This window comes from Drosophila takahashii, chromosome 3L (assembly GCF_030179915.1).
Source record: "Drosophila takahashii strain IR98-3 E-12201 chromosome 3L, DtakHiC1v2, whole genome shotgun sequence".
Classification (NCBI taxonomy): domain Eukaryota; kingdom Metazoa; phylum Arthropoda; class Insecta; order Diptera; family Drosophilidae; genus Drosophila; species Drosophila takahashii.
The window spans coordinates 4,058,921-4,083,156 of NC_091680.1; the positions used below are offsets into that span (position 1 = coordinate 4,058,921).

The 24,236-nt window shown below is 36.5% G+C and overlaps 3 protein-coding genes across 5 annotated transcripts; 1 reads left to right on the forward strand and 2 right to left on the reverse strand.

The window, feature by feature from the left end:
* Nucleotides 1–701: 701 nt before the first annotated feature.
* On the forward strand, nucleotides 702–13,538 carry FMRFaR (FMRFamide Receptor). Its single transcript, XM_017145454.3, has 2 exons — nucleotides 702–1,194; nucleotides 10,013–13,538. The coding sequence occupies exon 2, from the start codon at nucleotides 10,274–10,276 to the stop codon at nucleotides 11,924–11,926; it is 1,653 nt and encodes a 550-aa protein (XP_017000943.2). The 5' UTR covers nucleotides 702–1,194; nucleotides 10,013–10,273; the 3' UTR covers nucleotides 11,927–13,538.
* A 3,122-nt stretch (nucleotides 13,539–16,660) lies between these two features.
* LOC108059905 (prominin-like protein) lies at nucleotides 16,661–21,612 on the reverse strand. Its single transcript, XM_017145369.3, has 12 exons — nucleotides 21,459–21,612; nucleotides 20,999–21,398; nucleotides 20,620–20,767; nucleotides 20,435–20,563; nucleotides 20,187–20,374; nucleotides 19,818–19,982; nucleotides 19,617–19,747; nucleotides 19,214–19,549; nucleotides 19,021–19,133; nucleotides 17,673–18,606; nucleotides 17,120–17,250; nucleotides 16,661–16,984 (listed from the first exon to the last, which is right to left on the reverse strand). The coding sequence occupies exons 2-12, from the start codon at nucleotides 21,273–21,275 to the stop codon at nucleotides 16,777–16,779; spliced, it is 2,760 nt and encodes a 919-aa protein (XP_017000858.2). The 5' UTR covers nucleotides 21,276–21,398; nucleotides 21,459–21,612; the 3' UTR covers nucleotides 16,661–16,776.
* A 760-nt stretch (nucleotides 21,613–22,372) lies between these two features.
* LOC108059907 (chronophin) lies at nucleotides 22,373–24,160 on the reverse strand. 3 transcript variants are annotated; one of them, XM_070215549.1, is made up of 3 exons: nucleotides 23,361–24,160; nucleotides 22,848–23,042; nucleotides 22,373–22,789 (listed from the first exon to the last, which is right to left on the reverse strand). In XM_070215549.1, the coding sequence occupies exons 1-2, from the start codon at nucleotides 24,101–24,103 to the stop codon at nucleotides 22,862–22,864; spliced, it is 924 nt and encodes a 307-aa protein (XP_070071650.1). In that variant the 5' UTR covers nucleotides 24,104–24,160; the 3' UTR covers nucleotides 22,373–22,789; nucleotides 22,848–22,861. The 3 variants fall into 3 exon arrangements, with proteins under 3 accessions (XP_070071650.1, XP_070071651.1, XP_017000859.2); XM_070215550.1 differs by having other exon boundaries at nucleotides 22,373–22,797; XM_017145370.3 differs by having other exon boundaries at nucleotides 22,373–23,042.
* Between the last annotated feature and the right edge of the window lie 76 nt (nucleotides 24,161–24,236).

Sequence of the window (24,236 nt, forward strand, 5' to 3'; positions counted from 1 at the left end):
GTCAGAACTTTCGAATATTGTGCCAAGTAACTATTCCCATCGGTGCAATTAAAACCGTCTAATGACTTGTGACCGCTGGCAAAAAAAACTTTGCTATATTTGGACACTTGGCACTTGCGAAAAGCACTTGGCTCATCCTTCGCCCACTTCCGCTGGAAAAACAATGCTCGTCGGTCTCTGGTCTTTGGCTGCCCAAACAATAAACATTAAATTAATTTCCTCGAGCGCTTTCCACCCACGCAGCGAGTAAATTTCACTTATCCCAGGCCAGACCCCTCCACCCATTTGTGAGTTTTGTGGTGCATTTCCGGCGGTGGTATTGGGAAATAGACGAGCATACGGGTGTCTAGGCGTTCCTCAATTGCACAAACACAGAAACACACAAACAAACACAAACAGTGGTCATTATAGAGGGGCATAAAACTTGATTGTTCGCCTTACGACATTTGGCTGCCTTATAAATAGACCGACAGACAGACAGTCACTTTCACTGCGTTGCAATGGTTATTGCAATGTTGCAGCAACATGCACAACTTGCAGTAATGACGACGCCAATTTTCCTTTATGAATGAAAATGCCCCGGAAAAGAAGCAACATTTCCGCCGGCGCATGCCCACTGTTTTCCCGCAACAATGTTGCTGGCGGCGGAAAAGCCGGAAAAACTAAGCGGAAAATTCGGCGGCACAGTTGGCAGACAGCTTTCAACGCGTTCGCCTCGCAAAAAGCGTTCGGAAAACGTATTTCGAAATATTTGATTTAAAAATATCACTCATACGCACGGGAGAGCGTGAGAAAGTGAGAGTGCACCGATATTCAAACGAAAAATAAATAAATAAAAACCAAGTTTTGTTTATACAAATCATCCAAACGGAGAAAGTGTTTAAATAATACCTCCTGTAGTATACATATATAATAAAGTGAAAATATATTTATAAATATATTAAATATATTCCGGCGATGAGTGAGTGAGCAGCATCGATAAAAAGCTCCCCAGAGGCAAAACGTGAAAATTATCTCCCCTGAAAAATCGAGGAAGCCAAAGAACTCTCAGAAAATCGAATCGTTGATCATTCCATTCCAATTTAATTAACCCCAGCGCGCCGACAGTCCCTTGGCATTGATTGTTGACATTCTCGCCGCCAAGATATGCAAATGGGAATATGCGAATATCTTGTTGTAAATTAAATTCCCAAGGTAAGCAAATAACTCTTAATAAGCCTATTAAAACAACTGCCAAAGGAAACAAAAACAAAAGACGGAAAACGTGTGTCATAAAGCATGCGTTTTGCCTTAAGAAAGCAAAATGTCAAGTGGCTTTTTTTATTAGCATCCTTGGGTGTTGGGGAAAATCCTCATGATTTTCATGTCGATAAGCCGCAGCATGTTGAATATTAAAAAGATTAATTTATTGCTGTGTGTGGGAACCACTCATGTGGCGGCTTGTCGAAAAGGAAAATATTCCACAAAGGCTTTTTATTTTTTATTGTCTGGGGGAAATGGCGATGGAGAAGGACTCCTTCTGCCGCTGACGGGTTATCCGTGAGATGCAATCGCTTCAACATATTCGATATTTGCATAAAAGTTTTCATTGAAAGTGGCTTCCTCAGTTTCTTCTGGTTTTTATTATGACATGCGAATTCTAAAGAAAAACATATTGAAAAGAGTTCTTTATTGCGTAAAGGGGAACAAACAGTACAAGATGTAATACAGCCACTTATCGAATTCTATCAAATTTGATAACAATGCTGGAAAAAGGGAAACTGCTTCTTGGGTACTGCAACTTATATTTAATTTGATTTCACATTGCTGGAATTTTTTCTTGAGATTAGATTTTTTTTTATTAATTTTAACAAAAGTAAATTGAAAGGAAAAAGGCTACATTTTCTCCGAAGGAAAAACCTAACTGTCAAAGACATTTTTCCTTCAAAGAATACAAATTTCTTGTTATTCAATAAACCATACTTAATTTGTAAACAAGGTAGCCAATAAATAAATAAAACTGAATTTTATTTGAGCTAGCATTAAATTGAGTAAGTTAGCTTGGGGCTTTAATTGTCGTACTAAACTACTTTAATACTATTTTGCTTTGCCAAACTTTGTCTGCCGTTATTTTTGGACAGGTAAAGCAAGAAGATTTACATTTTAATTAAAAGCAGAAACCTAATAAGAGATGATAGAAAGATTACAGTGAGAAGTACTTCAAGAATGCGAATTAAAAACTTTTCACCCGAGTTTCTTGGCCTTAAATAAATAAGAGGGAGCTCATAAAGTAAATTTACATGCCACATCTTTTTGCTGTCTTTTATATGTATATTTTCATCCAGGTGCTGCCATTCAAATTTATTCACATGCATTTCTCTTATCCACAAACTGCATATTAATTAACTAAATGCTGCAAATTTATTTATACACGAGCTGGCAGAAAAAGTAAACAAAGAGAAGCTTGCGGGTGAAGAACTCAGACTGAAAAACTCAGACTCAGGGGTAAAATGGATTTTTTGTGGCCTTGGGTTAAATGCTGCAGGCAAATAGATCTTGAGCCTTTCCTTTTTCCCCTTCGCTGCTACTTAATGTCGCAATGATTAAGTATACCACGTGAGGTACTTCGCAGGCAACAATGCAGCGATTATTTACCCTAAACGCAGCCATTCAGGAAAACAACAGCGTGAGCCATTAAATAGAAAAATGGGAGATTACACGGTAATAAACATCATTTTCTTACTAAAAAAAAATATATTAAAAACATAACAACAGTTTTTTAAATACTCGTCAAAGAGAGGAGAGTATTTATTAAAATGCATTAAAATTAATAAAATAAGTAAAAAATTTTAAAAATTAAAAATATAAAAATAATTTACATTTGTTAAATAATTAAAATAATTTTTGTTAGTTAAGTGTAAGAAAAACATGCAAAACATTTTAAAATTTAAAAATTAAAGGTTGCATTTTTTTCAGTATCAAAAGAGTAACAATGAACTGAGCGCGTTGGGGCATAAATCAGTTGCTCTACGGAGAAAATGCAGAAAATTCACCTGGTCATTGAGCAATCAAATTGTGCGAATTTCGACAATTAGTGAACCTGGGACGACGAATGCCTTTTGGACTCCTGGGAAGACCTCCTCCGCAGGATGCTCATTAAAACCGAAATTGCAACAGAAATATGCAAATGATAGCGGGGGCAAAGGACAGGCTGGACATTCACAGCCATCCCTCGCCTTTCGGCCAAAAGTCGCATTTTCTTTATTTCTTAGCGCTTTTCCTTTGGTTTTCCGAGTCTGCCGTGAGTGTCGAGAGCAAAAGCCTTGAAACTGTCAACTAAAAATAAATCGCAAAGAGCTCGCTTTTCTCTCTCTTTCGCTGCGAAATATAATAATTATTATTTGGTGTGTTTTCATTTCATGCCGCACAAACCAGATTCTTTGACTTTTATATGTTTTATTTTTTATTTGGCTTTATATGCTCAACATATGCGGCTAAGCAGAGCACCACCACTCTCTATTCTATAAATTTTGCGTTCACGAAACACTAAATCCAATGCTATATGTGTCTATAAGTAAAACGAATTCCGCAGGCACATGGAATCACAATGGAAAAGTGGAAGAAGGCAAACATAAGTTAATATACTTAAGCTGCTTAATTAAATAAATTCAGGAAAAATGCCAGGCGTGTCGAATGATATATGGTCTTGCAAGAGTGCGGATTTATAGGGGTTCTTGTGGGGTTTTTTCAAGTTATATTGTTACCAAAATGAGTGTATATTGTATAAATATACTTTGACTATTTTTCTTTGACTAATTAAATAGGTATTTACTTTTAGGACAAGCTAAGAGTTTATTTTTACGTTTTCAAAACTAAAATTTAAATCTTTTCACTTATTTCTAAATTTTAAAGAGAATATTATAGCCTTCTGATATTTTTATAATTTATATATATATTACCAAATACTAACAAATCCTTATTCGAATTTTTCTAACATTATTTGTTACTAAGTACCTTTGATTTTCTCAATGAAAGACTTCTCCTAAATATTAATGGCAGTAATTTATTATGCCCCCAATTAATAGTTACCACCTGTTCAGCGACCAATAGGATGTTCATATCCGTTTCCACCCACTCGAGAATTTTTTCTATATATTCCCACTTAAATAAGGAAAACAAATCCACTCGGCACATGCCAAAAATCCCAGCCAAATGAAAATGACACAATCCAGACAATCCGGCGCCCAAACTAAACATGGATTTTCCACACTAACAACCAAACTGCACTCACTCATGGAAATCCACACACAAAGAAAGGCTAGAGAAAATGGGAAAACAAAAAGGAGAATGAATGGCGAAGAAGCATTCCACATGCAAATTGCTTTCTGAATAATTAAGCTTAATGTCGTTCACAGAATGAAACATTAATTGAAACTATTTGTCGCTTTTCAGCATGAAAAGTGAAAGTGAAAGGATGCGACGTGTCGGTTCTAATTATCCTGGCATTGATTTGGCCATAACAAACACACACGGCTGTAAATAAAATTCCATTTAATTATCCACATTCAGTTTAATTGCTTCGGCACTTGAAAGTGCAATTAGCACTACGGGGTGCATTCGCCAGCACTTTATTCATAAAGTATTTATACGGAGGGCGGGAAAAAAAGCGAAATATCGTTTATACCTTAACTGGGAAAATTGTGTGGCTCAGCCAAAGTTCACACAACTCATGACCATTCCCATTTTTTTCGCGAAAGAGTTTAAAAGCTTAAAGTTTTCCGGCTGGCTTGCATGTAGATTTCAGTCAGCTTTTAGTGGTTAAGCCGCATAATCCGAGCTGTATTTATGGTTCATTCAGTCATTCAGAAAGCTGTAAAAAACGGTTTGCCCCAAAGAAGATTGTTTAATGGTTTTTGGGAATTTCAGTTTAAGTTAGAAATATGGGAATTTTACCACGCTCGGATTTTTTGACGCAATAGAACAAATTGTTGAGGTTTTTCAAGAGAATTTTGGGAAAATCAAATTTAGATTTACGTTTTCTAATATTTTTTAAAGTATTTTAATTGTTTAATTTTGATTTATTGACTCTGATTTTTCGCCACAATAGAATATATTTTTGAAGGTTTTCAACATATTTTTGGGAACAGCAAAAAATTTAGTTAATGTTTTCTAATAATTCTAAATATGAATTTAATTCTTTCTGACTGAAATATATTTTTTAATATTTTGAAACACAGCAAATTGTTTAGTTTAATGTTTTGTAATATTTTTCAAAATATTTTATCTGTACAATCATTGGAATTAATTACATTTAAAATTAAATATATTGTTTTATATTCAACAGTCTAAGTTTATAATTTTCCGCCTAATAAGGCACTCAAAAAAAATATGGAAAGGACATTCAAAAGGACACTCATCATCCTCGTCTTTGATGTTTGTTGTTGTTTTTCCCCAGAACATGTGAAACAACAAAAGCCGAGTGAAAAAAACGCCTGCCAAAGTAACAAAGACCAAAAGGCAGTGAAACCGAAAAGCCTCTGTTTTCTCATATTTTTTTCTACCGCGCGACAAAAAGGAAGGGGTGGGGTATTCCGAATACCAGAACTGCCGCAATAAAGCCAGCTGTGGGGAAAAATTGCTGGCTAGGATCGAGTGTTTTTTTTGGCCAGGCCAGGCTGGGAAAAAGCAATTTCGGAACTGGTCGTGTGGGCGATTTACCAATGTCAGGGCCGTAAAAAGTAAATGTGTGAGTCACACGGTGGCCGAGCAACTAAAGCAGCTAAAACCGGACACGTGCAGGCCGTCAAGAGTGGCAAAAAGGGATACAGGCATTAAAGATAATTGCCCTTATAATTGCTCGGACAGTTGGAGCGAAGGTCCCGAACCGAAAGCACTTCCATTCTCGCCTCTAATTGAGATAATCGCATTAGAAAGGGTCCCCCAGGGTCGCAGGTTTGGTTCAACGATGCTCAACGACACCTGCAGCAGTCCAATGACCGCAAATCGCCGACCACTTAACATGCAAAACAACTGCACCGGACACTCGCAGTTAATCAAAATGCTCCTCCTGCTGCCGCTGCACAGATAACAAATGCAAAACTCACCAAATATCACGCATACGCAGCGTGAGACCCGGCCATGTGTGTAACATGCGCCCTCTGCCCCTTTTTGCATCCCCTGGTTAACGGAGCAAAACCGCAAACATCGCACAAATATACACCCCCGGCCACAATTACATGTATCATATAATCAACAACTGCAAATTGCAAATTGCCGCACTCTTTGTTTCACTAACCTGGCCATAAATTACGTCAGCATTGATTCACAATCGCATTCGACATGGGAATATATATTGATTTCATTACACAATCAGGGGAATAAGTCACACAGATGTCCTGCTTATGATCACTGAAGGAAAACACAAAATATAAAAATAAAATTAAAATAAAAAATTTAGTAAAATTTAATAAAAATATTGGAAAAAATATACAATTAATAAAAATTTTAAAAATATCAAAATTTATAGAATACCTACATAATTAAAATATCAAAAAAAACTTATGAAAATATTTATAAAATCAACAGCCGCCATATAAATATTTTACTTCATTAATAAAAGTCAAATTTACGCCAATTAAATTTCTTATGGCTTTTCCAATCTCTTTATATCATATCTCGTTAAAAGTCACAGTGTATAAACATTTATAAGAGCTCTCTAATTTTATCTATAGTTTCTCAGGCAGCTGGCCGTTTTATCTTATCTCAAATTCAGTTGCTCGAATATCACGCTTGCTGTAAGCTGTTTAAATCATCGCAAAACTGAAATCTTGTAAAGTTATTTTAACTCTCAACCCCAATAAAACATACACAGTTTGCGGAAATCAATTTACATACATAAAAATGTGTTCTTTTGTGTGAAAATTTAATGCTGGTTAAAAATCTTAGTATCTCAGCATTTTACGAATAAGTTAATTAAATTGTTAAACGAGTTATATTTTGTTTGTAAATTAAAAAAGCCTAGTTAAAATATCAAATTTTTTTATTTTGGTCCAAAATGACTTAGAGCCATTTTTATATAATTTTTTTTAGGTGAAAGGAATCTAAATCACCAAATTTTAGTATTGTTATATTTCTAATTTTTTATATTTTCGAATGTTGCTTTCTTCCCAACATTCCCTTTTTTATCTACCATATCTACTATTTATTTTTGCCAGTACCCATCTAGTTACAAATGCGACGAGCTATCAGTCGCTGCTCGCATTTTGGCCCCATTCTTTTTGTATCTGTGTCTTTGTTTGTTGGTCAAATGGATTGTGAATGTGTTTGTGTGGTTTCGTTCGTTTTTGGTTTTTGGCCACTTAAGCTTGATTGATGTGTCAAAAATGTGACATTCAATGGGCGCGGCGGCGGTGTGAGAATTCGTGATATTTACACGTGGCAACGACATATTTAGTGCGAGAAACCGAGAACCGGAGAACCCTTAAATGATTTAGTGGCCACACTTGTTGCCACCCAATTCGACGATAACGGGTGAGAACAAATAAAGTGAATTAAATCATTAGAGTGTGACAAACACAGGACCTTCATTAGGGGATAATGGCCAATAGAAATCGGAACTACAACACTATACTGTATATTCTATTCAGCACAAAAACCAATTTCAATGGCAATTAGGGGCGAATCCTTTTTGGGGACAGCAAAATGTTTCCAACTAATTTGCTGTTAGTTTTGGTTAGTCTTTATAATGGAGATTACGGGTTGTGGTTGCTCTACTATATATTTAGTTGAACTTACATGCTATCAAGATTGACACACTGATAGCAAAAACTTGATTATATGGATGGGCAGATAATTTATATATGATCAGTAGAGCAGATAAGAAAATATAAATAAACGGGGTGATTTTTTTGCAGTATCCAAGTGATGATAAAAATTTGGTATTCCTAAAAAATTATGGTAAAAATATAATATTATTTATATTTATTCTGAAACTTGTTTTTTTACACAGGAACACAAAATTAAACTTTGTGAAATTTCCACGAACCATTTCAAGTTTTCTATGATATGTGGGTGCTTCTGAGTAAAAGTCCCATACAAAATTATTTTCCATCACCTACAGGTTCCGCGGTATAGCTAATAATACAAAAAACCGATGTTTACCGACATTTTGAATTACGTGGCTTATATAATTGGACTAACCTTTATTATTTTCGGTAGGACATACTCTCAATACATCACGGCATTCCTAAAAAATAGTCCCCATTGTGAACCATTGCCCATGTCTTTGGAATTCGACGCCAAAGGTGAAAATCCCAAAATTGTAGAGATTTTTCTGATGTAAAAACAATTCTGAGGATTAAATCTTGAATGGAAGTAATTTTAACTATTCATTGTATCTATTGTTCATTGTATGCTTTAATTTCGGTTTAAAGCGTTTTCATTAGGACATTTTATTGGATTTCTTATACTAATAAAACCGATTTTTTGATTTCATTATCTACTCCTAAATGTTGTCAAATTTTGAATAAGTCATGGCAACCTCTAGAACTAAGAAACTAAATACGTTCACTGAACATACATAGAGAAATGTATATGTTTACTTTCATTCTGTAGGATGCCTTGACTTTTTTAAAATTTGACAACATTTAGGAGTAGATAAAGAAATAGAAAAAACGGTTTTATTAGTATAAGAAATCCAATAAAATGTCCTCATGAAAACGCTTTAAACCGAAATTAAAGCATACAATGAACAATAGATACAATGAATAGTTAAAATTAGTTCCATTCAAGATTTAATTCTCAGAATTGTTTTTCCATCAGAAAAATCTCTACAATTTTGGGATTTTCACCTTTGGCGTCGAATTCCAAAGACATGGGCAATGGTTCACAATGGGGACTATTTTTTAGGAATGCCGTGATGTATTGAGAGTATGTCCTACCGAAAATAATAGAGGTAAGTCCAATTATATCGGCCACATAATTCGAAATGTCGGCAAACATCGGATTTTTGTATTCTTAGCTATACCGCGGAACCTGTAGGTGATGGGACATAAGTTTGTATGGGACTTTTACTCAGGAGCACCTAATAATCATGGAAAACTAGAAATGGTTCGTGGAAATTTTTTGCTGTGTACCTGTGTTATTTGTCAATATTCATTCTTGATTAAATAGCAAATCTAAGTGCCACAATTCTGATTAAATTTTCGTTTAGATTTTGCATTCCCCACGCTCTCTCCGAAATTCCCTTTCATCGAAATGTAATAAGATATTCCTTAGGAAGCTTCTAACACGCCCTTTCCTTCGACATCTTGGAATAGTTAATTTCCAGAATATTAAACTTCTGACGAGGCCAAGGGGATAACAAATGGGCGAATCATTTTGAAACGTAATAACCTTGTTCTAATTATAGAACTAATTGTTACAAATTTACCTGTGAAAGCAGGAGGCATCAATTAGGCTTCCTTTTAAACAAGAGGAAGAACAAGAGGCCAGCAATTGACACCAAAGGCATTTATAATGCGCACCGAAAATGTTTTGGGTCTCCGGGAAACATACATATATCTTACTTATTTCCCCAGCCTACCAATAAGTTTGTTTGGGGGAACTGGGGGAAAAGCTTCTTGTTGTTAATCGATATAACCTAAGTTACCTTGCTCAAGGACACTGAAAATAAACTATATGTATTATTATAATTATCTCTTATAGAAATTTAATTAGGTAAATCAGAAAATTAATAATATTTATTTTTCTAAACAGATAATATTTGTTAAATATTCCTATTTATTATTTTTCTTGACAACAAATAATATTTACTCAATACAATTATAAATGGAAAGATGCGAAAAAAAGGCTTAAATGTAACAAAACAAAAAAATTTTAAATATTTGTAGATTATAAAAAATACCAAACGCTTATACTGGTATATTTATATAAGTTTTAAATATTTTTAAAAATTTCCTCATATATTTTTCTCAGTGCTCAACTTGCAAGCTTGTTTAAAACGACCTTCCATTTTTCATTTCCTATTTTGCAGCTTAAAGTGTCGACGGCGCCGGCTTTCAGCCAGGACAAAGGACATCCTCGTCAGCAGGTGCTCGTGACCCCTGACCCGTGACCAAAGCCAAAGAGAAGCAGGTGGAACATTAAGTACCCGACCTGTGGCCGCAGAATTGATGTTCGGGCGAAAGTTTCCCCTTAGCTGCCCAAATGTTGCGCCCACGATTCGAGTAGTAGGATTGGGCTTGCTGATCGGGGAGGTGACTAACCAGTAGTTGGACTCCAGGAGAACTCCACAATGAGTGGAGCAGCGGTAGCGCGGCTCCTGCTCCGCTTGGAGCTGCCCTCGCCGGGAGTAATGCCACCACCGCCCACCGACTACGATTACGGGGGAGCCATCAGCGAGGATGAGTTCCTGGCCAGCGTGATGGCCACCGAGGGTCCAACGGTTCGCTACGATCTGTACCCTATAAACCATAATTACTCGCAAACCAACCTGCATAACCACTCGGAGGTGCAAACGGATCTGCAATATCCCCACTACGAGGATTTGGGTCTGGATCCCGATCCCAATTGGACGCGCATCTGCGAGGATGTTTATAATCCTTCGCTGGAAAATAATCGCATAGAATTCTGGGTGTGTGGCGTGCTCATAAATATCGTTGGAGTGTTGGGCATCCTGGGAAATATTATATCCATGATTATACTATCGAGACCCCAGATGAGATCGAGTATAAACTATTTACTCACTGGCCTAGCACGTTGCGATACTGTTCTCATCATCACCTCTATACTGTTATTCGGAATACCCTCTATATATCCATATACGGGTCACCTCTTTGGCTACTACAACTATGTGTATCCCTTTATATCGCCAGCGGTATTTCCCATTGGCATGATTGCCCAGACAGCGAGTATATATATGACTTTTACAGTGACACTCGAGAGATATGTGGCCGTTTGTCATCCGCTTAAAGCGAGGGCCCTCTGTACTTACGGTCGAGCAAAGATATACTTTATAGTATGTGTCTGCTTCTCCCTGGCCTATAATATGCCGCGTTTTTGGGAGGTCCTTACTGTAACCTATCCCGAACCGGGTAAGGATGTAATACTCCACTGCGTGAGACCCTCGAGATTGAGGAGATCGGAGGCCTACATAAATATATACATACACTGGTGCTACCTGATCGTGAACTATATAATACCCTTTCTCACCTTGGCCATTCTAAATTGTTTGATATACAGACAGGTGAAGAGAGCAAATAGAGAACGGCAGAGATTATCCCGATCGGAAAAGCGGGAAATTGGTTTGGCCACCATGCTGCTGTGCGTGGTGATAGTTTTCTTTATGCTGAACTTTCTACCCCTCGTGCTCAATATTTCAGAGGCCTTCTACAGCACCATCGATCACAAGATCACCAAGATATCGAATCTGTTGATTACGATCAATAGCAGTGTTAATTTCCTGATCTATATTATTTTTGGGGAGAAATTCAAGCGCATTTTTTTACTCATTTTTTTCAAGCGACGCCTGAGTCGTGACCAACCGGATCTTATCCACTACGAGAGCTCCATATCGAACAACGGCGATGGGACGCTGAACCACCGATCCTCCGGCCGCTTCTCGAGGCACGGCACCCAGCGGAGCACCACCACCACCTATCTGGTGGCCACTGGAGGACCAGGAGGTGGAGTGGGAGGTCCAGGTGGTGGCGTTGGCAATAATTCCCTGAACAATGTACGCCTCACCCAGGTGTCGGGGTCACCAGGTCTCGTCAAGATCAAACGGAATAGGGCTCCATCCCCGGGACCGGTGGTCTACTTTCCCGCCCGCGAAATGCAGAGATCTGCTTCGACCACAAATTCAACCACGAATAATAATACCTCCATTGGTTACGACTGGACGCTGCCGGATAGCAAGAAACTGGGACATGTCTCCTCCGGATTTTGAGACTGTCCCGACGCCGGGTGAAAACGAAGAGGGAGTGGGTCAAAGGGTTAAACGGGGTTACTCTAGTCCACTAGACTTGTAAATAAGAATAGGCGAAAAGTATAGGGCTTAGCAAACAGCTGTGGTCAAAATAATAGTTACAGTAAACTGATTTTGAAAATTTGTACAGAGTTAAGAATCTCTTAAAATTAAATAAAACGGAAAGGATGGTTAGAACTTTGCTAACGAAATGTGTACACAAACATATTTTTTATGCTTCAAAAATTCAAATTTCTTAAACAATTGTGTTAAAAAATATTTATTTTATAGTTTTTTTTTAAAATTAGTTAAACTTATTGAAAATTCCTACCAAAGAAATATATATCTGGGTTTTTAAAAATCGAATCTGTTGTAAAAATTATTCTTATAAAAAGTTGATAGTTACTTTGAACTAAAATAATTTAGTTATAATTATAAATTTTATAATATGCTTTGAAAATATGTAATTTCTTAAAACCAGTGCTAATATTTTGATCGCAGCTGTAACTACTATATATTAAGCTGTACAGAAGGCATAAACTAAGCGCTCCAAGCGTTGCGTTACTTTGTGATAAGCGTTAAGTGTTTCCTTTCTTTATTTCTCTACTACTCCTCCAAAAACTTTACTCGTTGATATAGCTCGTAAGACAGTTAGTTTTGCCAGCGATCAGGCTGAAAAAATTATAAAAAGTTTCTTAGACTGAGAAGTTAATATATTTTCGCCTTTCATTTTTGCCTTGTTCAATCAATTGAATTTGTATCAATTTCGCACTAAATTAGTCATCGAAACTTTTTCGAACCCAATATCGTTTCACTTTCCACTGGCCTTTGGCCAAAGTTTTATTTATTAGCGTAAACTTTGGCTGCCTTTAATTAAATATCCTTTACAGCGCATTTTTCAGCCGAACTTGATGAATGATTTTCCTTTTCTTTGGCTGATTTGGGTTTTCCGAACTTTTCGATTTCCCCCTCACTTTTCCGGAAACTGAGTTTCTTTTGGGTCTCTCTGGAAAAAAAAATAAGAAGGCCAAGCAATCTGTCAACTTGTCAGAAAGTTTTCAAAACGCCGCTCAAAGTTCAGTCAGCTCAAAAGTTTGCCAGCATTATTTAGTCACCCAAAACAAGAAAGAAAAACTCAAGTAGCTCAATTTAACAGCAACTGCAACAATAATAAACTCAACAAAAGAAAAAGACATTTTCAGGTGTTCACAAAAGAATTATTTTTACTGCTCCAACGGCCCTCTGAATAAAATGTAATCCCCCCTCTATTGTGTAAATACATCTAAGAGTTCTGTAAATATTTAAAATTTAGCAAGTATGCAAAGCATAAAAGAATACCAAAGATATGAAATTTAGATTTCAATTGAGATTACCAAAGAGTCCAGGAAAGGGGATCCTAAGTAATTGTATAGTTGGGTTATTGGGTGGATCAAAAACAGATCCAATTATAACGCAATTATTTATTTTGTTATATTTTCCTTTATAACTTTTAACCCACATTTAATTGTATTCTTATAAAAAAGACTATTAAAGAGAGATAAATAAATTTGCAATGATAAAAAATAAAAGCATGTAAAAAATGATGCAATCATAACCAAATAAATCACCATTTTTTTTTAAGCTTATTTTTTATATTTTTCTTAATAACTTTTTAACTAAATTTCATTTAATTCTTGTAAAAACTCCCTTAACGGAAAGATAAATAAATCCCCAATAATTCAAAATAAAGACAACGATTTAGTATCCCCTTTTCCTAAACCAAATAAACCTTAATTTATTTAGATCTAGCTTAGCTTTAATATTGTATAGTCTTTAGCAAATACGTAATGGAAACTAATATAAATAAATTCAACGATTGTGCAAAATAAATGATGATGAGAAAAACCGAAATGTGCTTTTAGTGTGCGAATAATTTACAGAAAATTTTTCAGGCGTCCTGGATTTGCATTGATTTTCAGATTTTGCACCGCAATTACCACCGGCCGCCATAATAGGCAAAGTTTACTAGCCAGACGACGCAGTTTGGAAAATGATAACGAGCACTTAAGACGGCCACTTGCAATTCAATTTGGCCGGGTCCTGTCGGATAATTGCCAACAGGACGATGGGAAAATCTCGGTTTTGGTTATGGGAAAATCTAAAATGGGGTGGTTTTGGGTAAGAATGGGCGAGGAGTATGAGGTCCTTGCGCATTTGCGTATCTTATGCTAAGCACGTTGGCAGGATGTCGACTTTAGTCAAGACAGTCGTGAAGCCGGTAATAATGCTCCACAGCCCCACAAAGGAATTTAAATAATAATAACCATAACAATAAGATACAAACACACACACACGCACGCACAAAGGGGGTGGTGGGTGGTGGCAAGGTCGAATCGCCCAGGTGGCAACCTGCCGGAGTGAATTACCGTCCGCACGTGAGCTCCCAAGCTAATAATGGGGATATATACACCGATCCAAGATAACGGCAAATAATTGGAACAAGGGGAGCAAAGGCAAACAAAAGCACAACCCATTTAAACTGGATATTATTGCATGTTTCCTGAAACTGTCATGCACACCTACAAATTTATTTGTGTTGGTAATGTATGGTTTTAATATGCCCAAACAAAAGGTCGAGAGCTTCGTTTTAGGAATTAAATAATTTACCGGTAGAGTTGAGAATTCAATTAACTTTTTTAAGCACTTGTATTGCTACTAATTTAGGACATTTTTATTTAAAAAAAATGCATATATAAAAAAGTTAATAAGCCATGTTAAAAGAATAAATATTTAATTAAATAAAAAATCCTCTCTTATGTGAAGAAAATTATAATTTTATTATTCAGCAGCAAAAATGATTTATGACTAAACTAACATTATGAAAGTTTAATTATTCAAAGTGTAATTAAATATTTTAATTGTCAAATAAAAAACATAAAAAATACAGTATATTAATGTCAAATTAAATGGTCAAAGGAACATATAATTTAATAATTACATTTTCATTATAAAAACGTTTATTTTGTAGTTTACTTATTTCATAACTGAATTATTAAGTTACACTTTGAATATATAAACTCATCAGGTATTAATTAAATCACTTGTTTGTTGGGATCATTAATTAGATTTTCTCATTCTGCCAGACTGAGTTACAAATAATTTCGAAACCTTGGTTAATATTTCACCTAATATTTATCTTCCTGCTCGGTGAGAAAGTAAGTCCTCCAACAATAAGCACATAATTAAAGGTGTGCATATCTGCGAAACCTGGCACAAAACCTCATGAAATACTTTAACGCCTCGGGCTTAGCGATTTGAATCTTTTTTTGTTCGCTGCCAAAAACAAAGGCGTCTAGGGAACTCTATTGTTCCTGGCCAACACCACACCACACAACTGAAGTGTCAGCACGCTGGGCGATAATAAATCAGGCCCGGATAATGTCAACACCAACGAACCGCCGACGACCCCGAGTAAATATTCCTGCTGATGACTTTGTCGCCCTAAACAGTTTGATGCGTTTTTGATGCTACAAGGATTATCATTATTCCTCAGTCCTTCAAGGGATGGAGACCTTGAATTGAGTCTTTGACAAACGACAAACAGTTTTTGGCTTTTTGCTGGGCATCGATGACAAAGTGTTGACCCTGTCAAGCTGTTTGCTAATTAATTAGCAGCCTTTTGTGCGAGAAACATCGAAGCTGTGTAGCGTCAAAAATTTAATTAATGTTGGCCATGTGATTCGCCGGAATTCATTCTTCAAGTCTTCAAACTTCGCACTTCAAAACGAAAGGAGACGAAAGTTGGGAGACAATGGCAAACAATGCTGGAACATCAGGGGCATTGTGATGCCCGCGTAACAAGGAGCACTTGTTCTCCATTTAATACACAACTAAATTCCCCAGGCCCCACTTTATCCTGCCGGAATGACGACAATGACGTGGGGAGCCGGAGGCAGCCTGACAGCTATCCACACTTGGGATCTGAACGTTAGTGCCAAGTGAACCCAACCACGGAAATTTCGCTTCATTTCCAACTTTTTTCACCAGCCCACGCACTCTGAAAAACTGAGAAAAAAATGTTTTAATATGATTAAATTATACAAGGAAAAGATTGAAATTTCTCAAGAATATAAGGATAGGCATAAAATCATTAAAAACCTATGAAAAAAATAATAAATATTATATCAAATATTTTTATAGATAAAAAAAAATAAAAAATAGATTTAAAAAAGTTTAAAAATATGATTAAAGGATATAAAACTATTAAATCATTAAAAATTTTAAAATTAAAAACAGGGTTTAGAAAATTTAAGAATGATTTAAACTATTTATAAAACAATAAAATCATCATAGATCTAAAAAAATACATGTATGGTTTACAAATCTTATATATCCCATATTTTCATAGTGATTCTGTTCCCCCAAAAACACTCGTATAATTAGCTTTGAACGGCTCTCAATTACAGGGCAACGCAATCTCATCCCCTCACAGGATAGTTGACAATTGGATGGGCAGATGCCGCAAACAGAAAACAAACAGTGGCCCTGTAAACAAGGCCCAGCATTTTGAATTGACAATAAAACGGCAACGACGACAAAAGAAAACAATCGAATATAAATTACTAACTCAATAAAAGCGTATATGGTGATCTTCTCAATGCCCTTTAAAACACAAAAAAGATAATATGAATACTCAAATAAGTGCCACGCAGTTTTATTAAATACATCAATAAAATATTTCATGGACAATAAAAATTAAAATTTTATTACATGTAAAATATGGTAAAATTTGTGTACCAAGAATTTTGTAAAATATATATACGATATAAACATTGGAAATCTCTGTAAATTTACTAGTCGTCTTTCTTATTCGTTTCGTCGTCGGAAGTTATAATCAGTAGGCTATCCGAGGATTTATGGGCAACCGGCAAATCCATCTCGAAGTCCTTGGTTCCGGCCCCGGATATTCGGCACCCGCAATATGCCTGTTGGCCACCTCCGCAGGATATTATCGGAGGAGGTACATACGGTTCCCCAGTACAAATGGGACAGTTGCGGGCTCTAAAATATGAAATATTAAGGATGGTATCAGATTTTATGTTCTTTTCTTTGAAAAATAAATTTATAGAGCTTATTTGGATAGGTTGAATACAATTTTCCCAGTCAAAAGTCTAGGTAAAACCTTATAAAACTTACCCTGCAAAACCACCAATGGCCACTAAAGGAACTATCATTATTTTCGTATATAGACACATGAGAAAGTGGGCCAGGATAAGCACGGGTATCAGGAAAAAGGCACACAGCAGGATTCCCACCCAGTAACCGTTCTGCAAGGATATTCGATTAGATGTATGTAATTATCATAAAGCTCTTTTTATATTACTATTATCTTACGATTTTATATATAAAATATAAAATTAAAACTATTTAAAATGGTATATAAAAAAAATATATAAATACATAAATCATCGAGTAATTCTACAAATTATTATATAAATTTTAAAATATTAGTACAAATATAGCAGTTACCATAACTTTTTAAGAATTATTTAAAAATTGTTTTTTTTAATGTATTGTGTAAAGATTGCTAATTATTATATAATTATAATTATGTTAGGTTTATTATTATAACTTCATTATAACTTTATATAAGAACTTCAAATGATTTTTATATATTTTTAATGACCGAATTTTCTTATATCTTTAATATTTTTGTACTTAAGATTTTACAAGTACAGTAAGTACTCACTATAGGATCGACCAGTCTGCGGCACACCAGCTGGATGCTGCGGTCGTAGATGTAGCTGAGGGGTCGGCAGTGGCCCACGTTCTGGTTGCACTGGGCCATCAGATAGCCGATATACTCCTCGGCCTGCTCATCGACCACCAGGCTGAGATTCTGGCCCAGAGTGTTGATGAAGTGCACCCCTCGTTGCTGGATGAAATCCTCCGAATTGGCGACTGCCTGTAGCAATATATGGATACTCGTGGCAAAGTTGTAGTTTTCGTACAAGATCATCTTATCAATTCTGCTCAGCAGGCTGGTTATCTCCGCATAATTCGACTGCAGCTTGCTCTCAAAATGCTTAACGTAGGCTTTGATATGGAGACTCTGGATCTTAAAGTTGATGACCGCCTCCTTGAAACTGTTATACGATAGCGTTTCCGATAGATCGTCATATCTCTCCGCCAAAGTTCTCAAATTCTGCGGCGCAAACTGATTGCACAGGATTTTTGAGTAGAGGGTGCTGTGATAGTCGGCCAACTTTTCATTTCGCATATCATTCAGCAAGGCCTTCTCATCGGTTTCCAGCAACGTTACCGTTGAGAGATCGCCACGGAAAACTTGTTTATGCGCCGACACATCGTTGTTGATAATCTGCACTCGAATCAGATCGTCCACATCGTAGATTCCATTTACCCGCAAATAGTTGAAGATGGACTCATCCTCGCGGCAGGCTTGTATGGCCGTGGATACTTTGAGGGGAGGCGTTACCATTCCATCTCCGCGGGGCATTGCCTGCATGAGATCAACCGTGGGTTCCATGGTGCGGAATATCGTGTTGTTCGACATATCTCTTAGCGGAGCACAGGCTCCCTCGTAGATCACCACTCCGAGGAGGAAGTAGAACAGTCCCACGAGGAAGATGAACGATAGGATGCAGAACAACAGGATAATCGCACTGTGAAAGGTAAGGAAAATTATAAAGTTTGAAGAGTATATACTAATATTTAAATTAATAGAGTATCTAAAATGCTTTAAAAAAAACTTTCAGTGTTTTTTTTCAACCGCAAAAAAAATCTAAACTTATAAAAATTCTAAAATCTATTTATCTAAAATTCTAGCCTAAAACGGTTATTTCCCCGTGTAGAACAGAAAACGATCACATCCAACGAAGCTAAATATTTTTCCTTTTAATTTCCCATTTATTTTCCGAACATAAACTTTTAATTAACCCCATTTACTTTTAAGACATTACTGAAAATATTTCATTTCTTTTTTTTGCGTTAAATGTTAAAAATTTTTAAATTAATTAAACAAATAATTCTTTATTTATATATATTTAGTTATTTTTCCATTAATTGTTTCGACTTACATTAACAAACACCACGAGCCAGTTACTTTGCTACAAACACCATTGCCCATAGGACCTGTAGAAGTGGTGCCCAGACAGCCAAAAAGCAGAGCAAATATCAAAAGGACCAATACCTAAAAATGTATACAAATTAAAATATTTTAAGAAATATAAATAAAAATATTCCAGTAAATACTACCAAAACCCAACTCACAAATATAATCAGACTACAGACGACCAAATTGAGTGTGGAGCGACTTTCGTTGAACCTCTCGTAAACATCATCAAAAGATTTAGAGGAATTTAAGGTGGCCAAGTGAACCTGGCTGATGACGGCATCGATGGCATTGGCTATGAACCTGGCCTGCGCCCTGAACGTTTCCTTGGCCAAAGCGAGATCCCTGCTGATGGGCGGCGAAACGCGATCTAGTTCCGCCTTGATCTTGTCCTGAACTGCCCTCAAGCGAGCCAAACCCTTCTGGGGAATCTCTGCCAAATTGGCATCAACGATTTTCTCCAAGGCATCCACATAGACTTTGGTGTCGGGCAGCTGAAAGGTTGGAATATAGCCCAGAAAAATATTAACTTTATAGATGGATCTTAGTATCTGAGCTTACCCCCTCCATATTCAAACAAGTTGAGGTGTCTAGAAACTGTATATCGTTTCTGGTCATAAAACGTTCGCACACGTCCTGTCGACATTGAACGGCAACCGCAAAGTTTGTCTCACGTTTTACGCCTCGCAAACCTGATTTAAAGTTAATGGAATTATTTATTATATATTAATAAAATAGAATAAATTAAATGTATTATAATACCATCTCTCAATTGGGCAGTCAGGAAACGCATCTCTTTCTCCAGAGTATTAACCTTTTTCATTAGCATTAATGCTTTGGGAGTATTAGACATAATTCTTTCCAGTTCCTCCATGGAATTCGCCTCTGATGTATCACTCAAATCCATAAAAACATGTAGATGGGCCTCTGTTCAGGATTTAAGATAATATAAATGAAATTTGTCAAATGTAATAAAAAAATTGTATGACTTTTAGAAAATCAGAAAATATATTTAATATAAATGTAAATAATTATTTTATTTTAGTTATTTTAAGGACTTTTTAATAATTTAATATTAAAAGTTTAAAAAATAAGTTTAGTATTAATAAATTTAATTTAATTTAAACTTACTTCCTAGCAGATTAACCAGATGTCTTTCCATCTCCTCAAAGTTGTATACAAACAGGTGGTGGATGTGGTCAGAAACATCCCTCAGAAAGGAACAGGTGTCCTCGCTGCCCATCTTAATGGTCTTCGTGGTGTCCTCCAATCCCAAGTCCAGCGTTCGATTCGATAAAAAGGCAATGACGAGGCCCAGGCTGAAAAATAACCATTTGAAAAAGTTTCATAAGAACTTCTAGAGATATTTATAGTCTTACATAATTGGCAGGATGAGTAAAAACAGACAGGCTCCGCAAATCAGACGTCTTCGCGCATCTCGATCTTGTTCGCATGGTGGACATCCTTGTTTGCACCGTCGACAACAACAGAAACAGCAATAACAGATACTTAATAAAAAGGATAAAGATCGGTGGATAAAGAATTTTGGAGCAAAAGAACTTACCCCAAGCACGGTATAAGAATAATGATGAGCATGACGACAATAACCAAGAAAATAAACAACATATAGCTTCTCAACAAATCATCCCACTCTTCCTGCTCCACTTTTGGTCCCAAAACAAAGGTGTCATCGTTTCTCAATTTTACGTAACCTAAGTAAGATTATTTATAATGCTTAAAATCTAATAAAAAGGTTTAAAAATTGTTTTTAAAAAATGGAATAGCCTTGAATATTTTTAGAGATAATAATAAATTTTTTAGGATCCTTTAGAACTGCGAAATCTGTCAAATTAAGTATTTTATAAAATTAAATATTATTTTATTTAAGATTACATTTTTTTTATTTTTATTTTTTTAGGATCTCTCATTAAATGCAAACTTACCCGGTGGAATTGGTGGATCATCGGTGAAAATGCCATTCAAGATTTGTTCCCCGATTCTATAGGCGGGTTCCATGCCACCGGTTCGGACTTCCGGTGTCTCCGAGTAGTTCACCACTGACAAATACTGGGTGAACTCCGCCAGGGGCCAATGGACCATTCCCATCTGTTCATGGGTTGTGCCAAGTCCTGTGTAGCCAGTACGCCAAACCTCGGCGGAAATACATGGGAAAGTAATACCCAGAACCAGAAGAGGAACCAAAATCCTAAAGACTTCCATTTTGGAGCAGAGTTTCACTTAAATTTTGATTAAATATAAATTTTCTGCAGTCTTCGTTTTGTTTCTATTCAGTTCATTCAAAGCGTAGCCTTGAAGAACCTTCCCATTTCACGATCCAGCCAACTTGAGAAAATTATATTAAAATATTAAATCAAATTCGTTTTTTATCTTTAAACCACCCACCTTGTCTTAAAAACCACTTAAAACGGATTTAAAATGCACTTTAAATTTTCAGACGCCAAAAATGTTGTATTTTTTTTGTTGGTTAAAATAAGTAAAATTGAAATCTAAAATGACAAATAGGTCAGAAACTAATGTGTCATGAAAATTTTGTAAAAGTTGGGATCAGCTTAAAAATCTAATTTAGTTTCTAATGCAATCAAAAATCGCCTTTAAATTCCAGGAAATCCAATAGGAAAACACCATGGAAAATACAATGCCCACTCGACATGACTCGCACATTATTTTCCCATTGACTCACAAAGAACAGCTGAAAACACACAAATAGGCGAATATAAATAGACAATATTTACAAATTGTGACATTCAATAACTTGGAAACATGCTGAACTGACACCTATCGCGACCCCGCAGAAAGGACCAAGGAAAAAAGAAAAAGGACAACAGATTGCAAAAACACACTTGGCGACGCCGCTAAGTATGCCACACGTTTTGTGGGCCATATATTTTATATGCGGCTCCAGAAAATGTCTGGCGGCGAAAAGCGTTTTAAACACACCCAGAGGCGTGTCCATGGCAGCCATTTCGACTGGCAGTTGACAGAAGGTGCACAGAAAAAATTAAAACAATATCTAAATATTTTAATATATCTTAAAAATTTTATTTTTTAAATGTGTCAAGAAAATATAAATATATATAAAATTTAGGTAATACTCTAGATTAGCAAACTCAACCACGAAATTCGCGAAAAAATTATCCTCGACGGAGCGCGATTTCTGAAGAACTTACGTGCAAAAAGAACTTGGCCATGGTTCTCTGGAAATTGAATTTCAAAGTTCCCGGTTTTGCTACAAAAACAAGTATGCTTTTTAGTACTTTTTGTAGGTTAAGGTCTCAAAATAATGCAATTTGTAATAAATATTGAATTTATTGTGAATAATAAAAACATAAATTTTAAAAAGAAACTTAAGATAACGATTTTTTACAATGGAAATATTATAATTTAATGATACAAATTTGATTTACATTTTTTTTTTTTGTTAAATATTTCTTTCACTTTTTCACAGTGCAGTTACTGAAAAGAAGAGATTCCGGGTGATGAGGAGCAGCATCCCAGACGGCATCGGCATCTGTCGGTCACGCTCGACGACGACGATGTCGATGAAGTGACGAACACACCGTGGATATTTTCCGTTTTTCTGTTGTGGTTGCTGCTTTTGTTGTTACTGTTGTTGGGACTGCAAGTTTTCGACTTTTGACAAGGGACCAGCGACAACCCGACAAAAGGAAAGGAAAGGATGGGCCCCGAGATTTGTGGGTGACATTGAAGGCAGGCTGTGGGCCTTTTGTGGTATTGATTTTATGCAGAAATCGTTGGGCAATGATAATTTACAATTTGTATGCGGTCTAGCAGAGGAACTCCAGCAAGTGGCCAAAGCTGGGAAGGTAGGTGTCCGGAATGAGGACTTTCTTCTTTGGATCGCCCTCCTCGATGATCTTGTGCACCTCCTTCAGGGTGTTGACACCACTGCCGACCATCAGGGACTGGAAGCCACAGTTCGCAGAGAAGTGGATATCCGTATCCAGTCTAATCAATAATATATTAGGAATAAAAATAGTTGGATTATAAAAATTATGGGTTTCATAAATTTACAAAGAGAGCAAATCGAAGAAATATAATTTTTTAACAAAAAACTTTTATTATTTAATGGTAAAATTAATATGTAATAAATTTACCATTGTAATTTCAAATTTTACTATAAATTTTATTTTCTTCCTCGAACAGATATTGTCAGAAAACAACTACTGATGACAAGATTTGATAGCAATTTGATAGGGAAGGTAATGGTGATGTCCTCTTCTTTAGGATTTCTTCCCTTTACCAATAATTTTTATAATAACTTACGTGTCGCCCACCATCAAGGTGCTTTCCGGTTTGATAAGACCGGCTTGCAGGAGTGGAGCCGCCATCCAGGGATTGGGTTTTCCCGTGACCAGTGGCTTTCGTCCAGTAAGGACCTTCATGGCCGCCAAGGTGGCACCGGCGCCAATCATCACTCGATTATTGCCAATCGGATAGGCGGCATCCAGGCAAGTGCCCAGAAATATTATCTCGTGATTCAGCAAATAGGTGCCAGCCCGCACCAACTTGGCCATGTTGAAGCCCTCATCGCGACCCACAACCACTGCCCCAACATCGGGATCCTGTTTTAATTCAGCCACGAACTCATGAATCGGTTTCTGCAGCGTCTCTGATACCTTCATCGAACATATGCCACACTCCTCCAACTCGTGATGGATTCCCCTTTCGCCCATGACGAACGCCTTCTTCTGGAACTTCTTGGTGGCCAGGAAATTGGCGACCGAATAGGCCGAAGTCAGGATATTTTCTTTCTCGATACCATAGCCAAAATCCTTTGCCTTCTTGGCCATTTCCATTCGCGAAAGCTCCGAGTTGTTCGAAATAATAAAGGTCTTTCGGCCGGAGCTGTTCAACTGGTTGAAGGTATCAATTGCCCCATCGAGAGACTTGGAAAAGTGCCAAAGCACTCCGTCCGCATCGCAGATCACCGATTCGATGGAGGACAGCCATTGGCGAACCCGTTGCTTCGGCAGCTTGGTCAGGTCGGTGCAGGTTTGCTTGAACATAGCTCACCAAAGGGATCTTGTGTATTGTTTCCAAATCTGAATGTTGAGTAAAAGCTAGAAGAAGCTTTGATCAAGTCAAAGTACTTACTACAACAACATTTAAAAATATGAAAACAATGAGAAACCCTTTAAA